Raw genomic sequence first — 18,655 nt, 5'->3', positions numbered from 1 at the left:
TACAGACAAAACTCTTATTTTATATATATAGATTTTCATTGAGTTTAACACATGGTGAATTACTATATTGTTGGGTTCTTGATCTAGAGCTGTAGAAAGTAACATGTTTTGGGCGTGTAGATGGATTAGGGACAGACAAGTTAAACAGAGAGAGCAAGTTAAAGCTACCAGTAAGATTGTTAAATAATTTGTAGACAAATAGAAGAACTGCAATTACTCGTCTTTTTGCTAAGGACTTATAGCCAAGTTGTTTCATTAAGTTATCGTACGAATCAAATTTAGGGTAATTATTAGTTATTTTGTACATAAGGTATCTAAGAAATTTGTTTTGCACCATTTCAACGTTGTTTTCATATAGTTTAAAGGTGGGATTCCAAATCGTCGATGCATATCCTAGCCGACTTCTTACAAAGGAATTGTATAATAGCTTTATTGCCTTGGGATTTGTGAAGTCGTGTGTGCATCTCTTAATAAATCCTAATATTCTGTAAGTATCTGCAACAACTTCGTTTATGTGTAGAGGGAACGTCGATTTAGCATCAAAATGTGCACCAAGATCCTTGATAGAATTCCCTGATGACAGATTTGTATTCAAAATATTATACGAGTGACTAATTTTATTTTTATTCCTGGAAAGTACTATTACATGACACTTGTTAATGTTAAAATCTAACTTGTTAATAACGCTCCAACGTGATATGTTATCGAGGTCTTTCTGAAGAAATCTACAGTCTACCTGTGAACGAATGGTTTTGAAAATTTTTACATTGTCTGTGAATAGCAATATGTTTGAATACTGTATGCATTTAGGGAGATCATTAATAAGTAGACTAGTAAGAAGAGTAATGGTCCATGGTGGGACACCAGATCGAGTATTGTAATCCTTTATAAAACACAAATTGTTGTCTATCAGAGATATGATGCAAATAATTTTATTAAGCTGTGAGAAAGTCCATAATATGCTAATTACTTTAAAACATCGTGATCAACTTTATCGAATGCTTTTCTAAAAAATCTGTGAAAACATCAACTTGGCCTCCTGAATCCATGGCTGCCGACACTTCATGAGTGAACTCATACAGATTTGTCGTCTATTTCCCCGGTCTGAAGCCATGTTGGGGGTCACTGGTGATAATTTCTACATGTTCGAACACATGCTGATATAGGGTTTGTTCGTAGACTTTTGCTAACACAGAAGAAATTGCACCGGGTCTGTAGTTATTAATTACTGACCTATCCCCTGATTTGTGAAGTGGACTAACTCGCGTTATCTTCCACTTTGTAGGAAAAGTTCGTTTTTAGCAAAAGTTAAAAATAATTGAGGGGGGTGGGGGGTTGTAATGAAATATATCCGCAGCCTTTAATTATATACTGAGGGATTAGTTCTGGGCCTGCGGCTTTTTTAGGTTTCATCTTCCGTATTGAGTTTTGAATTTCGGTAGTATTAATTTCATTAACATTTAGTACATTCATCAATGGATCTATTTCGGTATTCTCATATTTCGGTAAATCATACCGCGCCCGTTTCTCTGAGCATACAGATGAGAAACAGCCCGCAAAAATTGTCTGCAACAGATTTGTCGCTTAATAGTTCTTTTCCATTGTATTTCATTACACTGACATAGGGGTTCCTTTGCTTACTTTCAACGAATGCCCAAAAGTTCTTAGTATCTACGCCTATTTCATGCTCTACCTGCCAGATATAAGCTTTATACACGATGCTTATGTCTTTCTTAACACTTCTTCTCAATTCTTTGAATTTCAAGAACTGGAAAGTCTAGTTTTTCTGCCCTTGGTGCATTTTCCTGTGATGGTATGCTTTCCGCCTAATATTTCTTATTATCTCTTGCGTAAGCCAACAGGGGTATCATTTCTTTTTCCTGACGGTTGCCAGAACACAGGAATTTATAACAGAATAAAATCCAAAATAAAATATATCTAGTGCCTGGTTAACATCAGTGTTATTTTCCAGAAAGCTCCAATCTATGTGTGAAAGTCCTCTGTATAACAATTCAAAATCTGCCTTCTTATAATTGTATACAGTTTTAATTCCCGCATCATTACATTTTGCTCCCTTTTTTTGGTAACAAAAAGTAATGTTTAAGGCCGGGTGATGTTTGTCCTCTGGTATGAGAGGATGGAAATTTTTATCGACAGTAATGGGAGTGATATTTGACAATACTAGGTCAAGCATTGCCATTGTTATTAACAACGCCAGGCAAAAGCAGGGGCTGTACCGTAAGACCACAGCAGCTTCCTACCCACTCCTAGCCCTTTCCTATACTATCATCGCCAAATTATGTGTCAGTGTGACGTAAAGTATCTTGTAAATACTGTGTTTCTACAAACTCCCCAAAAAAAACGTGCAAGGACCATAAGGAACGATATCAAAATGGAACTGAAAGTGGACTTGGTAGAAGGGAACCTAATGACTTCAATACTTTCATAATTTTGTCCTTACGTTACATCTTCTACAAATTCAGTTGTACCATCAGTTTTCATTCTCTGGTTATCTTTTGGTGTTCTTCTGTAACAGACATTTCTCCCCTTGCTTCCTGTGTTTGGTAACAGCGAATTGTAAAAAATTATATTGCAAAAACTGACTGAACGGAGATTTTTCCCCTTAGTATCTAAGTCATATCGGCACAGGGTGTGGACGCAATCTTGAATTGTCCATATTAAACAATATAGGAGCTAAATAGAAGAGAATCATTTGAAATGAAAGCCTCAACAGTTGCTATGTTGACTGAAAAGTTCCCTGTGTTTAGGTCTCGGTTCTAATTGTAATTTTGTGTGTGTTTTTGTTAAATTTTATTGCAAATTTATTAATGTATCTAGTAGTAAATGATATTGAAGGGTTCTTATGCAAGATTTTTCTTCAGATGGCACTGCATACTGCTTGGGCACTGAAAATCATGACTGCTGGTATCTATACACACTGAATCCTCTCAACAATAGCAACAAGAAGCATACAATGAATATCCCAGAACCTGACCAGACCTTGGAGATCTTGATGACTGATCTGGATCCAGCAATTATGAACCTTTTCACGCGGGATGAGTCGTCCTCGGCTGCGGAGGCTACCCAGGTGAGTATTTCTAGTAATGACATATTTACATGCCTCACTCATGCCATTGATAGCAGTAGCCTGGCTTCATTTAATTTTTTAAATTTATGATTTTGAATACTGCAGAATTTCAGTATAACTACCTAAGTTAACTTTTCATAATTTTGTCCTTACGTTACATCTTCTACAAATTCAGTTGTACCGAATTTTTTACTTTCTCTGGTTATTTTTTGGTGCTCTTCTGTATGACATTTCTCCCCTTGCTTCCTGTGTTTGGTACATGCTGAAAGTATGTTGCTGTTTATCAGCAGCAAGAAAAATTAGCAGTAGGTAGCTGCAAGTTATATTAATTATGCACTTGTTTTAATAATTATATTGTTTATTTGATCTTCCATTGTAATTTAGTTTGCTCTTCTTGGAAAGATTTTATATCCATCGGTATAAAACACTATCCCGACATTTAAAATCTAATCCAAAATCGAGTATTGATGTGGTTTTTCCAGTAGGTATGGTATATAGATTACTATATTGTGTAAACCATTATTTCTGGATGACAATGAAAGTTTTTCTGATCCTTTGTCTAGAAATGAACACCATTATAACCAGAGTTTTAGACTGAGATTTCTGTTTTCTGAAGGCAACTGAATTATGTTCAAAGAGCTTGTTACATTGTATATTGCAGTGGTTATCTTAGTTTGCCGTAATGTGTTGGGAGAGCATGCCACTTGTAGGTAGATGTAAGCCTGCTATCGCTTGGCATAGTGAGGTATAGCTCTGCACTAGCCAGCTCTCGGGCAGCTGGGCTTAACTCGGGCTGGCTGGGGGAGATACTGGTCTTCAGGTGCGTAATAGCATTTGGCCGCGATTACTCAAACGGTCTGATTTTGCAGTAGCCCTGTGCCTATCGGCGTGAGACCAGCCCAGATCCGCATTTCATCCGTGCTGCGGGCAGCCCTCCCTGCTAACAGCAAAGAAAAGGGTAATTTTTTGTTTTCGAATTCTTAAAGAGTTCTTGACTGATTTTAATTTCATTAAGTTTATACTTCCTTTTTATGTTGTGCGCTCATAATATATTTCATTGTCTTAAAATTTAGATTTAATAAAATCAGTGAAATGAAGAAGCTTCATTTTGTCAATAGCTTCATTTTAAAATGGATGGGATTCCAGAAATTCAGGTAATATTTTTCATTTCTATGTTGAAGACCATTCAAAGTATTTTTTTTTTTTTTTTTTTTCTTTTTCAGTATCAAGGCAATCACATTTAAAAGAAGTTAGGCATAGGGAGGAGGAGAGAACATAAATTGCATGTTTTAGTTAAATTTTAACCTACTATAGACAAAATTGTTTTTCCTTAGATTTGCTATGTTGTCCTGTAACTAGGGTCAGTTCAGTGCTCTATCACTGTTATTGGTTGGATTGCATCTCCCGTAAAGACAACGTTTTGTTTGTGAATTCCAAACCTTTTTTAGGAAAGTAGTAGATTTGAGATGCTCAAAAGGCACATGCAAAAGTGGAATATAAATCTATTAAGGATTGTGAATTGGTTGCAGTATGAAAGTGCTGCCAGTATTTAATGGTTTAAGACCAAGGCATGTACATACCTGCCAACCCTTCCGATTTACCCGGAAACTTTCCGGTTTTTAACTCGTCTTCCGATTTTCCGATTTATTTTTACTTCTTCCGAATTTTGACTAAAATAACCTCTAGTACGGCCAATACTCTTCCCCTAGGATAAAGGATAAATTCTTATGCGCTTATGTAATTTACGAAACCTCATTTTCAAGCTATTTATTTGATACTTTATTTCGTGAGTGTTTCGTCCGGTGCCTTCGTGTATCGTGTTTCCCGCTCACCACAGCAGCGTGTGCGCTTGATACAGCTGGGGATTCGGGGCGGCGATCGTCCTGCAAGCAAGATGCTAGTGCGCGCTAACGACTCAGTTAATCGGGACGAAATAATGAGTTTTTTATTGTGTTGTTCGCGCGCTGTTAACATAGTTTCTGTGCGTAGTTTCGTCGGAGTTGTAGGCCACTTTTTTCCCCCCCTTGTATTTCTGTGCTTTCCCCCCTCTGTCAAAGGCGCATGTTAATAATGTATGGGACATACTGAATTGTTTTGTATGTGGTAGTTCCGCGTATTTAAGTGCATAATTTTAATGAGTTGAATGTTTTTAAGGGTGTCGTGTCGGTGACAGTTTCTGGCATTTTTTTTCTCGTTATGGCCAAAAAATATAACAAACGTAGTCTCCAAGTGTTCAGAGATACCTATAAATTTCCGTTTATTTTACCGTCTGTTTAAGGAAACTACCGTATTTTCTCGCGTAATTAACGCCCTTGCATAATTTACGCATCCCAATATTTTTGGGTCCAAAGTGGAGAAAAGGAAATGTCCACGTATTTGACGCACCCACAACTTCGAACATCCATCACTCAGCTCCGGATGCGTTTCGAAATAAAGATGTCAGTACTCAAGTAGCAGGCTTCCTATTGCGAAAGCGGGCATTCCAAACACAGGGCAACGTGCTGTTATTAGCCGTCAGGAAATCCCATTGCACTAGTTTTACGAGTGTTTCGGGTACGGGACATTCTGTGATCTCATAATTGTCAGTCCACAGTATTGGAGTAATACTGCATCATACAAACTCGCGGTGATCAGTTACGCCGAAACATACCTGAATAGAGTAGTGGGCAGCAAGTATTCAGTGTCCAAATCAAACATGCACTACCGCGGTAACAGAAGTGCACTTCAAGCGGCCAACAGTCTCGCAAAGCATTTCGCGGACCAAAGAGCGGCAAGTTTCCACAAGTAGAGTATCTGCTCAAACATACAATTTTGTTATGCAATATTGGGTAAGCCGTTTCTCACGAAATGCTGTATTTTAAAGAATGAGAAATAGCAGCGGCACATGGAATCAGTGTCTCGGATTTGAAGGTTAGTCGAGGCTTGATTAATTTTATGAAAAGAAATGGACTTTCTCGTCGACGAAGAACAACATTATGCCAAAAAATGACGAATGATTTCAACCATTTTCATCGCTTTGTGATTGAGAAGAGTAAAGTGAAGGAATATTTGATCTCCATTATAGGAACCGCAGGTCAGACTCCAATCAGTTTCCACATGCCACAAAATCGAACAATCGATAAGAAAGGAATATGCAGTGTTATCGTACACGCTCCGGAAGCAAGAAACAACGATGTACTGCAATGCTTGCTGTAACAGCTGATGGCAGAAAGCTTGCACCTTACATTGTTCTAAAATGAAAAACAATGCTTAAAGTTAAATTTCCGCGAGTGATCCACGTTTGTACTGTATTCAAGAAAAAGGATGGATGGACACATCACTCATACAAGATTGGATATGAACGGTTTGGGGTAATGTAGCAGGGTCCCTCCTTCGATGCCCGGCCCATCTCGTGTTGGACAGTTTTCTTTTTTTGCCGGTATGTCTTTCAGGTCGTATTGTCAGCTCGTAATGAGAATATTTTCTAGTGTCGGTACTTCATACCCACCTGTCTAACTTTCCTTATGTACCCTATTTGACTTTTCAGAAAAAATCTCACGTCGGAATTTTACGCTAAATGACTATAACCGCAAATGAGTTGAACCAATTGTGTTTACATTATATTTGATGTATCTTTTAAATGTAAATGAATTGTAAATAATTTGTAAAGATCTGAAGTCCTTGAATAATTTACGCATCCGAAGTTTTCGCCTGTATTTTTCTTCAAGAATGTGCGTTAATTACGCGAGAAAATACGGTATTATGCATTTTGTTACGTGTGTCAGTGTGACATAAATATTATCCGTATGTAAGTGTCAAAAATGAGTTATTAGGTAATTTTTTTTGTGACCATTTTTATGTTTTCTTAGTTGAAGTTTTTAAATTTAATGGTCAGTTCGCATTGTAACTGTAGATATGTATGCCTTTTATCCTGACCTTTTTTCACATAGACTGTGGTGGAATATATGTGGCGAAATCCAAGAATTAAAAAATCTTCGTATTTTTGGTTTCTAAAAGTTGGCAGGTATGCATGTAGCTTATCGGCCCATTCTGTTGCAGTGTTGCGACAACCTGTTATGACATATTTTATTGCCCTCGAGCTCCTGTGATATATTGTATTAGCAAATAGTTGAAGTTGTTAGAATTAAGGTTCTTTGATGACATCTTCACTTCAGATATAAATTATGTGGATATATGAATTACTGTGCACTTGCAGAGTGAAACAAAAATTTCTGAATCATTCATGTTTATGAAATTTATTTGGTATGCCACTATGTACATGTGGTAAGATATATCGAGGATCCAGCCTTTGACAGGAGGGAAAGGTCTTGCATATCACTTATTGGAAAACCATAGCATGGTAGTGAATTAAGAATGCATTGGTAGATTTTAAAAAGGTGCTAATTTCACCATTGTCAAAAATTTGCAAAATTCTATCGTAGTTGCAAAAATATATATGTATTTTACAAAATTCTACAGAAGTGGAAAAGGCTCCTGCAAGGTCTAAAAAGATTAGATCTGCTTAGAGGACTAAACAAGATGCTAAGTAAACTCATTGCTAAAACAGCGTTTAAATGTTTCAGGGGTTTAATGAAAATTAAGGGTACTGAAAGATAAGTGAGAAAAGAATGCAGAGGGGAAAGTCTGCTAAATAAGTAATCTATAGACAGTATAAATTTGCTTAGTTAAGATCGGGTACAACTCGGAAGGGTGAAGTGACAGTCTTAAAAACAACCCTTTAGTACACAGAAATGGGGAACACTCTTAAACTCTTCCTCGAATTAATGCTGTGATTATTGAAAGCCAAGAACGTGGGACCGGTGGATGACAATACTAGCTGAGCAGCAACAAAAACAATAGTGCATGCAAATTGTGGAGGCTTACGATGTGGAAGCTCTTGGAACAAGCTGAAAGCTTATTCACAATGAAGAATGTACCCAGAATGATGTGCAAGTGGAAACCAAGTGAATCTTATACAGGCTAATATAAAGTGAACCCAGCGAGACAGTCTTGTTTCTGTTGATTGCAAGTGAGCACGCTTAAACAGGTGGTTGAAAGTCCGTAATGAATCGTTCATTGGGAGCGAGTCCATCAGATGGCTACATGGAGGTTAGTGAGGCTTGCTAATTATGAACTGTTCTAGTACAGCACAGTGCCAGTAGAAGCAATGTGGAAAACAGGAGTTAGACACACTTTTCTGCAGTGTGTTTGACCATGATTGTGAGTAAAAACTGTAGTGGAGAACTAGATTGTGAGTGAACTTGTAATCATCAATGGTGATGGTGGAAAAGAGAAAAAGAGAAACCAAGTGAACATCTGGAGAACGGTTAGAGAATGTAGAACAGTTTACATATCTGGGTAGCATTATTAATGCAAATAATGAAATCAACCCTGAAATTAATAAGACTAAGTAAAGGTACAATATTTTATCAAGTCAAGAGCTTTTATGGGAAGACTATGTACCCAAGAGAATGAAATTAACATTATATAAACCGTATTTCGTACCAATTGTAACATATGGCTTAGAAACCCTGGTAACTAATAAGTGACAAGATAGTAAGATCCAAGCAGTAGAAATGAAATTTTTAAGAACGTCGGTTAAGAAGACAAGAAGAGATAGAATTCAAAATATAAAAATCAGAAGAGCCAAATATAGAACCGTTAGTACAGAAGATGCAGAAAGCAAGACTGAGATGGTTCAGACATGTACGAAGAATGGGAAACTAACAGGTAGCAAGAAGGGAATTGGAAGAAGTTAAGGGAAAGAGACCAGTTGGAAGACCGAGAAGTTGGATGGATCAGATTTGGATGAACATTGGAGAAGCTGGATTGGATGTGGCGGAAGTAATGGCGCAGCAAAAGTGGAAGGACAGAAAGGAGTGCAGGAGGCTTGTTAACCACACCTGGGCAACTGGAGTGAGACATTGATGATGGTTATGGTTGCGGTGATGATGAGAGAGAGGGGGGGGGGGGAAATGAACATTAGTGGAATACACTACCTCTTTGTGCAGTGATTTAAGTTCTAAGGACCCTGATAACCAGCTACAATACTGTTTCTAAATATTAAAAATTGAGGCAACGTCCAGGAAAACCTAACTTCTGGGAACAATACATTCAGATTCCATTATACAATGGACTAAAATATTGAAATTTTGAAGCTGTATTCTGTTAACCTAGGTTCAACTGAAACTTTTATAGAAGTGCAGAAAATAATTTTTATCCTATTACAGTAATGTAGAATGCTCTAGCCATACAAACGGTCATTGGCTATTTGATACTTCGATCCCAGAATATTGAGAACATTGAATAGGCTTAAATGCCCTTGAGTGTCCCTAGCCCCTAAAATAAATTTCATAATTCAAAAATTGCTATATATCCCCCAGTCTCCCATTAGAGACAAGCTTAAGAATTATAATTGTACATTGACCTTTTAACTGCTACAACCACATTATTGCAATCGTGTAGTTCACAACTCAAACTACTTTCCTTCTATATTTTCTGGGAGTAATCTTAGTTTACCTTCTAGTATTGCCAGGATTATTGGATTGTGCTGTTCTGTTATGTTATCCTTTCTGCCCTTTTTTGCATAATGATGGATGCTTTAAATTGGTTTGTTCCTCCTCCTCCAAGATTTTAACGATTTTCTTAAGCTTCTATAAAGTTGTTTTACTTAAGCAGCTGGGATTATTAATAGCATGTATTGTTTCATAAATTATATTAACAGTGAGAGTAACATGTGTTATCTTACATCTGATGTGGGAATAATTTGGCATATTTTTATCAAACCTGCATGAAATTATTAGACATTAAATTTGAGGCCAAGTACAGTAGAACCTTGCTAATTCAAAATCGGTTAATTCAAAATCACGCCTAATTCAAAGAAGCCCTCGTTCTGGAAACCTGAGGTACGGTTTTCCACGTTGTTTAAATTGTTTAATTTGAAATACGGATAATTCATAATTCGAAGAAGAATGTCGGTCCCAGTATCAAAATGGACTTTTTATTCAAAACTGCCTTTAAGTTTTGCAAAAAGTAGTATTTTACAGAGTATTTTAAATTGTAAATTTATCCGCGTCGTGGTAGAACGAATCTTCCGAAACATACAGGGGTAGCTAACCCAACTTTCACTCACTTCGGTGTGTCTATTAGCTTCATATTTGCAAAATTGAAGTGAAATCGTGAGTCTTTTGTATTCAGCGTTTTAGGGAACACCATATCATCACGTAACAGATAGTGTGCGGAGAAGCAGAATCTGCAAACGTGGCGACACAGATGATTGGCAAAAAAGAGTGGCTCATATAATCAATTCGTACACAGTGTGTCATTGTTAACAAAACTGCATCTTTTATAATGCCCAGGCCAAATGAACTTAAGGTTTTAAATGAGATTAGCGCCAGCCGGGAAATCTTACAAGGGTGGGGGTCATTGTACTCTGTTGAAACTTGTAATGCACACGGAAGCGAGAGACTCCGTCCCGTTGTCAGGGAAGTTCGATAAGCCACGATGTTTTAAGGGTGTCGGGCACTTTCTGTGCCAGTACAAGGCATCTAAAAAATGCAAACAGTAAAGTAATAAAAACAGCATTTGCACAGGGGAGCCAACAATATTTGTCTTCGTCTTTGAATCGTGTGGATTTTTTTTGTTGCGTGAGGTTATGTTTGCCAGTGATTTAACAGCATTATTTGAATAGGACTAATGTCAATGCACTTTGTTGGATACATTTTGAAAAAAGTTTTCTCCAATGCACTTGAGAGGTTTGAACTGTGAATCAAGGTTAATTGCATTCAGTAATGGGTCTTACAGTATTTTGTGATGATGAATTGGGGGTTAGCTGTTAATTCAAAATCACGTAATTCGAAGTCAGGTTTTAGTGCCCCAGAGAGTTTGAATTAACGAGGTTTTACTGTAATAAGATCCTGTTTTCTTCATAACTACAATAAGACAGAATTAGTTCTGTACTGTATTATTGCCCTGTGTTTGTTATATCCTATAATATTCTTGAAAGTGAATTTTCACATTAAGGAGAGTTCTCAACATTTTTGGTCATGAAACTTGATTTTCTCACAGTACTAATGTTTACTTTAGATAATGCCAATGTTTTAAGTAGTAAAGAGGGAAAGGAAAAACGAGTAACTTTGACTTCCTAATGCTGTATGTTTTGTTTTCGTTGTGATATAATGTCCCTGTTTTCATTAATAGAAATCCGGCATTGAGAAGCTGATACCCAACATGGCGATTGATGACTTCCTTTTTGATCCTTGTGGATACTCCATGAATGGAATTGCAAAAAACGTAAGTTTTCCTAGTAATTCAGTATTGTGCTCTTTCATGGATAAAGCTGTACACAGTCATAGCACACAAAATGAGACCTTGTTATTGATATCTACGCAATATTATGGCAGCAGTCTAGTTATCTTAAACTATGTTTTTGCACAGGATAGTGCAGTTTAGTGTAAAACACAAAATTTGGTATGCCACAAACTAACATTACATGCAAAACGCGATGGCTATAACTTCTTATCCAGTTAAATATTTCTAACACTTCTTATCAATTACTGCATACTGGCCTTAGTTTGGTTCTCAAAATGGTAAGCCTGTCTTGTCATTCTTTATTTACGCCAGTAGTGAATGTGATGATTCTACGCAAAACTCTTGTGCTACAGCGACTGCCATTATTTTCTGGGAACACTTATATAAAAAATTAGCACAGAGACTGGTATATTATAGAACAAGTGTACAGCTCTTGCGTGGTTAAGTAACATACTAGTGATGTGTGCAGTGACCAGCATTATGCCTTGCTGAGCTTCTTGTTCCTGCAGTGTTGCCACTTGGGCTTCTCAGTCGTAGCATGTCATCTAATGGCCAGCTGTTGAAACAGGGCTATGGCTAGACAGGCATTGTTAAATTCAACAATATTTTCTGCAAATGTACATAAGATTTTATTCCGTTCGCCTCTGCTAGACCGTATGTTAAATAACTCATTTATGCATTGTATGATACAGGTCTAGGAATGTACATAATTGTAGGAATGTGTTTTTAATATAGTGTTCTTTGTTGTAGGATCTCGGTGTAGACAGTTGCGTATTTTCGAAGAAATTAAGCATTTTGAAATACCGTGCTGAAATAAAGCACAAAAGTAAGATTTTGTTATTGGTGTCAGACGATGTTATGAACAAACAGTTACGGATGCCTTGAATAACTAGAGATCTACCCAGTTGCTTGAACACTGTGTTACTTAACATGTGTTCCGATTAAAATAGTTTCCTTTACCGGAAGATTTGGGACTGCACTCTGACCTGTAACTACAAACCACTAAATTAAGGATTTAAAAAATGCAACCAAAAGTAGTAAGAGGGCAGATAACTTCCAACTAGATGAAGACGGTTGGTAGCATACACACAAATGTTTTTTTTTAAACTTTTAGAATGTTTTCCATGTGATTTTAAACAACTCGTCTATAGTCTTTTTTAGATATAAATTATCTTTATAGCTGAAGATGTGCCATACAGAGGCACAGAACCTGTACTAACTGTTCTAATTATGTGTGTGTTTTTGATATAGGCTAAACAGTAAATTTAGGCCTATTGAAAACATGGGAATGTCTCAGTTACATTTAGAGAAGAAAAATGTATGAAGCACAAAGAGATTCTCTTAATATAGTGGTCTATAGGTTCTGTAAAAAAAATTGGATTATCACAACTTTCTGAAGCCAGTACACCATGAGGTGGAGCTCTCACAATTTTTTTTTCTTTTTCTTTTTTTTTTCCCCCCCCGGCATAGCATAGGTAACCCCAGGTTTCAAAGTGGTGTGGTATAGCCAGAGGTATGTTTCAAGCAGAACAATTTAGCTGGTAGTTAAAGCAATTAGGTCACAAGCAAAAGCCTAGATACAATTTCAAGACTACACAAATATTAGAAAATAAGATCAAGTGGCAAGAAAGTACCACTTTATAGTTTTAAGGCGAAATACAAATGTACTTCGTCCATTATAGTGACAAACAAGAGGAAACACACTTCTGTATCCCAGACCTGTTTTAAATTCAAACCAGCCTCATTCCACTCTTATTAGTCTTCACTATGCTTTTACAGTTTCTATTGAATGCCTGGAACATATGTACAATCACCTCAACGGCTCCTTTATTTCTCAGCGCTGTCCATACTTTTCCTGTGGGTACAACATTGTCTTCTGGATGTCAATAAGCACCGTATTTTCTTGCATAATTAACGCCCTTGCATAATTTACATATCCCAGAATTTTTGGGTCCATAGTGGAGAAAAAGAAATGATCACATATTTGACGCACAGACTTCTTCGAACATCCATCGCGCAGCTTTGGATGCGTTTCAAAATAAAGATGTCAACTGCCTGAGTAGCAGCCTTCCTATTGTGAAATCAGGCATTTCCAATACTGGGCAGCGTGCTGTTATCGGCCTATAGGTAATATCACTGCACTCATTCAGTGTGAAAATCGGCGCTGAAGTGACTACTGACGTTCTACTCCAGTCTGATAGAAACATTACGAGTGTTTCGGGTACGTGACAAGCATTTTCTGTGATCCCAAAATTGTTAGTCCTCAGTGAGCAAGAATTCGAGTAATGCTGCATCATATATACTCACGGTGGTCAGTTATGCTGAAACATATGGGCATAGGGCAGTGGGCAGCAAGTATTCAGTGTCCAAACGCAACATGCTGTACCGGAGAAGTGCACTTCAAGTGACCGACAAGTCTCGCAAAGCATTTCACGGACCAAAAGGTGGCAAGTTTCCGAAAGTAGAGGACTACACACTCACTCACTCACTCATTCACTCACTCACTCACTCTTGCTCTCTCTCTCTCTACACCAGTTCCGGTCTGTGAACTTCTCTCCTTCGATGCCTTCCAAAGTATGTCCTCGCTGTTCAATGTCAATCGCCATGTCCTTGTACCTGAGCCTTGGTCGCCCTCTTGGTCTTTTGTCTTCAAGTTTTAGATCATACATGTTTCGGTAATGTTATCTCACATGCGTCGCATATGTCCATATCATCTCAGTCGCTGCGATGTTATTCTGTCCTGCAGTCATACAACGTGAGCCTGCTTGCGGATTTCCTCATTACGGACTCTGTCCCTCCGTGTTTTACCGATCATGCTATGGACAGATCCCATTTCTGCTGCCTGGATTCTACTGAAATCTGTATTTCTCATTCTCCATGTTTCGCAACCATAGGTGAGGATTAGTATGCAATAGGTTTCATATGACTCTTACATTTCTTTTTGTCCCATATTGTCTTTTAGCTATTTTGTAGAAGTTGCTACCTGTCTGAATTCTGTTGGGAAATTTCCTTGTCTATAGAACCAGTATCAGAGATAAAACTTCCAAGATACAGTGAAACTCTGTTAAGTTTTTCAAGGGACCACAAAAATAAACCACTTACGCAGGAAACTTCTTAAAAGGGGTAATGCCCGAAAACTTATTCTGTACTTTGTAATACATGTGAAACACACGGCCAACAGATTTCCTTGTTTGTGAACAATACCGAAACAGGCTGATATACGGAAGAGCTGCTGAAAGAAAGCCACAGTATAAATAGATTACCATGACACGTATTTTCAGGTGAACTCGTAGATCCCAGGGAATTGCTGGAGAGGTGGAAGGAATATTTTGAACATCTTCTCACTGTAAAAGGAAATCGCCCTGGTGGTGTTGCTCATGCGGAGGGGAAAAATGATGTTGGTGAAATTGCGCTTGAGGAAGTGGAAAGGATGGTAAATAAACTCCATTGTCATAAAGCAGCAGGAATATATGAAATTAGACCTGAAATGGTGAAGTATAGTGAGAAGGCAGGGATGAAATTGCTTCATAGAGTAGTAAGATTAGCATGGAGTGTTGGTAAGGTAGTTCAGATTGGACAAAAGCAGTATTTGCACCTATCTATAAGCAAGGGAACAGGAAGGATTGCAGCAAATATTGAGGTATCTCATTGATTAGTATACCAGGCAGTATACCTGGCATCTTGGAAGGGAGGGTGCGATCAGTCGTTGAGAAGAAGCTGGGTGAAAAACCAGTGTGGTTTAAGACCACAGAGAGGCTGTCAGGATCAGATTTTCAGTATGCGCCAGGTAATTGCAAAATGCTACGAGAGGAATAGGTAGTTGTGTTTGTTTCGTAGATCTAGAGAAAGCATATGACAGGGTACCGAGGGAAAAGATGTTCGCTATACTGGGGGACTGGAATTAAAGGTAGATCATTAAAATCAATGAAAGGCCGTTATGTTGACAATAGGTGCAATGAGTATGGTATGAAAATTAGCCTCTCAAAGACTAAATTGATGTCAGTAGGTAAGAAATTCAACAGAATTGAATAGATTGGTGATACAAAGCTGGAACATGTCAATAATTTCAAGTATTTAGGTTGTGTGTTCTCCCAGGATGGTAATGTAGTAAGGGAGATAGAATCAAGGTGTTGTAAAGCTAATGCAGTGAGCTCGCAGTTGCAATCAACAGTATTCTGTAAGAAGGAAGTCAGCTCCCAGACAAAACTATTTTTACATCGGTCTGTTTTCAGACCAACTTTGCTTTACGGGAGCGAAAGCTGGGTGGACTCAGGATATCTTATTCATAAGTTAGAAGTAACAGACATGAAAGTAGCAAGAATGATTGCTGGTACAAACAGGTGGGAACAGTGGCAGGAGGGTACTCAGAATGAGGAGATAAAGGCTAATTTAGAAATGAACTCGATGGATGAAGCTGTATGCATAAACCGGCTTCGGTGGTGGGGTCACGTGAGGCGAATGGAAGATAGGTTACCTAGGAGAATAATGGACTCTGTTATGGAGGGTAAGAGAAGTAGAGGTAGACCATGACGATGATGGTTAGACTCTGTTTCTAACGATTTAAAGATAAGAGGTATAGAACTAAGAGGCCATAACGCTATTTAATTTAAACCTAAGAATTTCATTTTTGTCCGTATTGAACTGAGAAGGATGATAGGAAAAACTTAAAACGGTCCACCTTTTCAATACAAAAAGTTATATTTTATTTATAACATGTATTTGTACTTGGAACTAGTTTCGACGCTGTGTTTGCGTCATCATCAGCCAAAATGGGAAAACAGGCAAGCATGTAGGCATTTATGTTACACAAGGCGTTACATTAAACAATACACATCTTACAAGGAGATAAAAACAGGGACGAATATAGGAAACAAATGAATCGTTGAGAAAACAAAAGTTATACAAATTAAAAATAACCTTAACCACACATCTTGCAGTGCGAAAGTGTTCTTCTTGAATGATTCCTGAATGTAAAACACACGCGCACACATTTCTGAGGAGCCAGCAGGCAGGACAAAGTAAAGTGAAACCTTAAGAGTTCTTCTGAGAAGAGTTCATCATTTTTCTATGTTCCGACTAACTAATGAAGTCTCCCTTGAGTTCCTGATAAACATATACAACAGGAAATTCTCCTTCACTCTCCACACTAGCTATAAAGAACAACGGTAAAATTTTAAATATTGCGCAGAGGCGTGAAAGCATGATTTTGAACATGATATAACTCCTTCAGATAACCCAGTTTTTACACAAGGTGTTACATTAATTAATACACGTCTTACGAGGAGATAAAAACAGGGACGAATGTGGAAACACATGCATCGTTGAGAAAGCAAAGTTATACATATTAAAAATAAGCTTAACCACACAACTTGCAGTACAAAAATATTTGCCTTGAATGATTCCTGAATACAAAATGCACGCGCACACACTTCTAAAGAGCCAGCAGGCAGGAAAAAGTAAGGTGAAACCTTGAGGGTTCTTCTGAGAAGAGTTCATCATTCTTTCTATGATCCGACTAACTAATGAAGTCTCCCTTGAGTTCTTGATAAACATACACAACAGGAAAATTAAACAATACACATCTTACAAGGAGATAAAAAACAGGGAAAGTTATACATATTATATTATATTAATGTAACACCTTGTGTAAAAACTGGGTTATCTGAAGGAGTTATATCATGTTCAAAATCATGCTTTCACGCCTCTGCGCAATATTTAAAATTTTACCGTTGTTCTTTATAGCTAGTGTGGAGAGTGAAGGAGAATTTCCTGTTGTATATGTTTATCAGGAACTCAAGGGAGACTTCATTAGTTAGTCGGAACATAGAAAAATGATGAACTCTTCTCAGAAGAACTCTTAAGGTTTCACTTTACTTTGTCCTGCCTGCTGGCTCCTCAGAAATGTGTGCGCGTGTGTTTTACATTCAGGAATCATTCAAGAAGAACACTTTCGCACTGCAAGATGTGTGGTTAAGGTTATTTTTAATTTGTATAACTTTTGTTTTCTCAACGATTCATTTGTTTCCTATATTCGTCCCTGTTTTTATCTCCTTGTAAGATGTGTATTGTTTAATGTAACGCCTTGTGTAACATAAATGCCTACATGCTTGCCTGTTTTCCCATTTTGGCTGATGATGACGCAAACACAGCGTCGAAACTAGTTCCAAGTACAAATACATGTTATAAATAAAATATAACTTTTTGTATTGAAAAGGTGGACCGTTTTAAGTTTTTCCTATCAGCCATAACGCTAGTTGCAAGTCGAGGATTGTGGCGGTGTTTAGTAAATTCAGAGGCTTGCAGATTTAACGCTGAAAGGCATAACAGTCTATGATTATGTATGTATGTATGTATGTATGTATGTATGAGTTCCCTATTACAAAGTTGTTCCTCGGATAGAGATCAAGGAGTCTAGTTCCTTCTGGGTTTCGTGGAACTCATCCATCTGCTCCTAGAATACTTTCATATCCATCTCTCACAGTCTCTACTTGAGCATTCATATCCCCTATGATGATCGTTCAATTTCCTCTTATTCTTTCCTGTCTTCTCCAAAATGTTCTTTTCCTTCATCTTCACAACCAGTCTTTGCTGCATAGCTCTGAATGATGAAACTTTCGTGCTTCATACACCGAGGTATATTCATAATTCTAATAAAAAGGTAAGCTAAATATAAGCCCCACTCGCTCTGAATTTCGCTCTGTTTAGGGTAGTGCGAAATTTGACTCGAAGCGAGTAAGTTTCGCCGGAGCGATTTTCGCGAGAGAGTTTCGCTAGTGTAAACGCAGCTTTATACAAGTGCACCGCCGATCGCTTTTCCAGTACAGTAGGCTACTTCCTCTAATTATCACAATGACGGGACGTTAACACCAAGGTCCGTAAGTATGCCGTAGCCGTCCTTTCTTGAGATACAGTTTTTTTTAGAAACGCATGATCGAGGAATTAGCGTTGATGGGACTGAAATTTCTGGACGTTTGATACGGGAAATCGTTTCTTCGAGGAACTGATAATGCAGAATTTTTACACGATGATTGAATTAGGTTACTCGCGGCACCACATAATTTAAATGAATAATATGGGAAAACTTAGTTTCCGGGAACTATAATTCAGGTTCTACTGTATATTTGCCACAAAAATTAGCAAGTAGGCCTTGTTAAGTGACAGGTATTTCATTAATCTGAACTTGCAATAGGCTCGATTTGCTGTAGATTGCAAGATTCTTCGTCTCTTGAATCACTAGAATCCTCTCCTGAATTATTTAAAAATTTATCACACTCCACA

The 18,655-nt window shown here is 37.7% G+C and overlaps 1 protein-coding gene across 1 annotated transcript in view; it reads left to right on the top strand.

Moving 5' to 3' along the window:
* The window catches only part of SamDC (S-adenosylmethionine decarboxylase), a 122,343-nt gene that overhangs the window by 68,050 nt on the left and 35,638 nt on the right, over positions 1-18,655 (top strand). Inside the window, exons 4-5 of the mRNA XM_067136317.2 lie at positions 2,883-3,088; positions 11,267-11,359. Coding sequence (XP_066992418.2) covers positions 2,883-3,088; positions 11,267-11,359 — 299 coding nt within the window. The remainder of the gene's footprint in view (positions 1-2,882; positions 3,089-11,266; positions 11,360-18,655) is intronic.

Source organism: Anabrus simplex, chromosome 1 (assembly GCF_040414725.1).
Source record: "Anabrus simplex isolate iqAnaSimp1 chromosome 1, ASM4041472v1, whole genome shotgun sequence".
NCBI classification, from domain to species: Eukaryota; Metazoa; Arthropoda; class Insecta; order Orthoptera; family Tettigoniidae; genus Anabrus; species Anabrus simplex.
The sequence above is the reverse complement of the archived record's forward strand: the minus strand, read 5'-3'. Positions and strand labels throughout refer to the sequence as shown.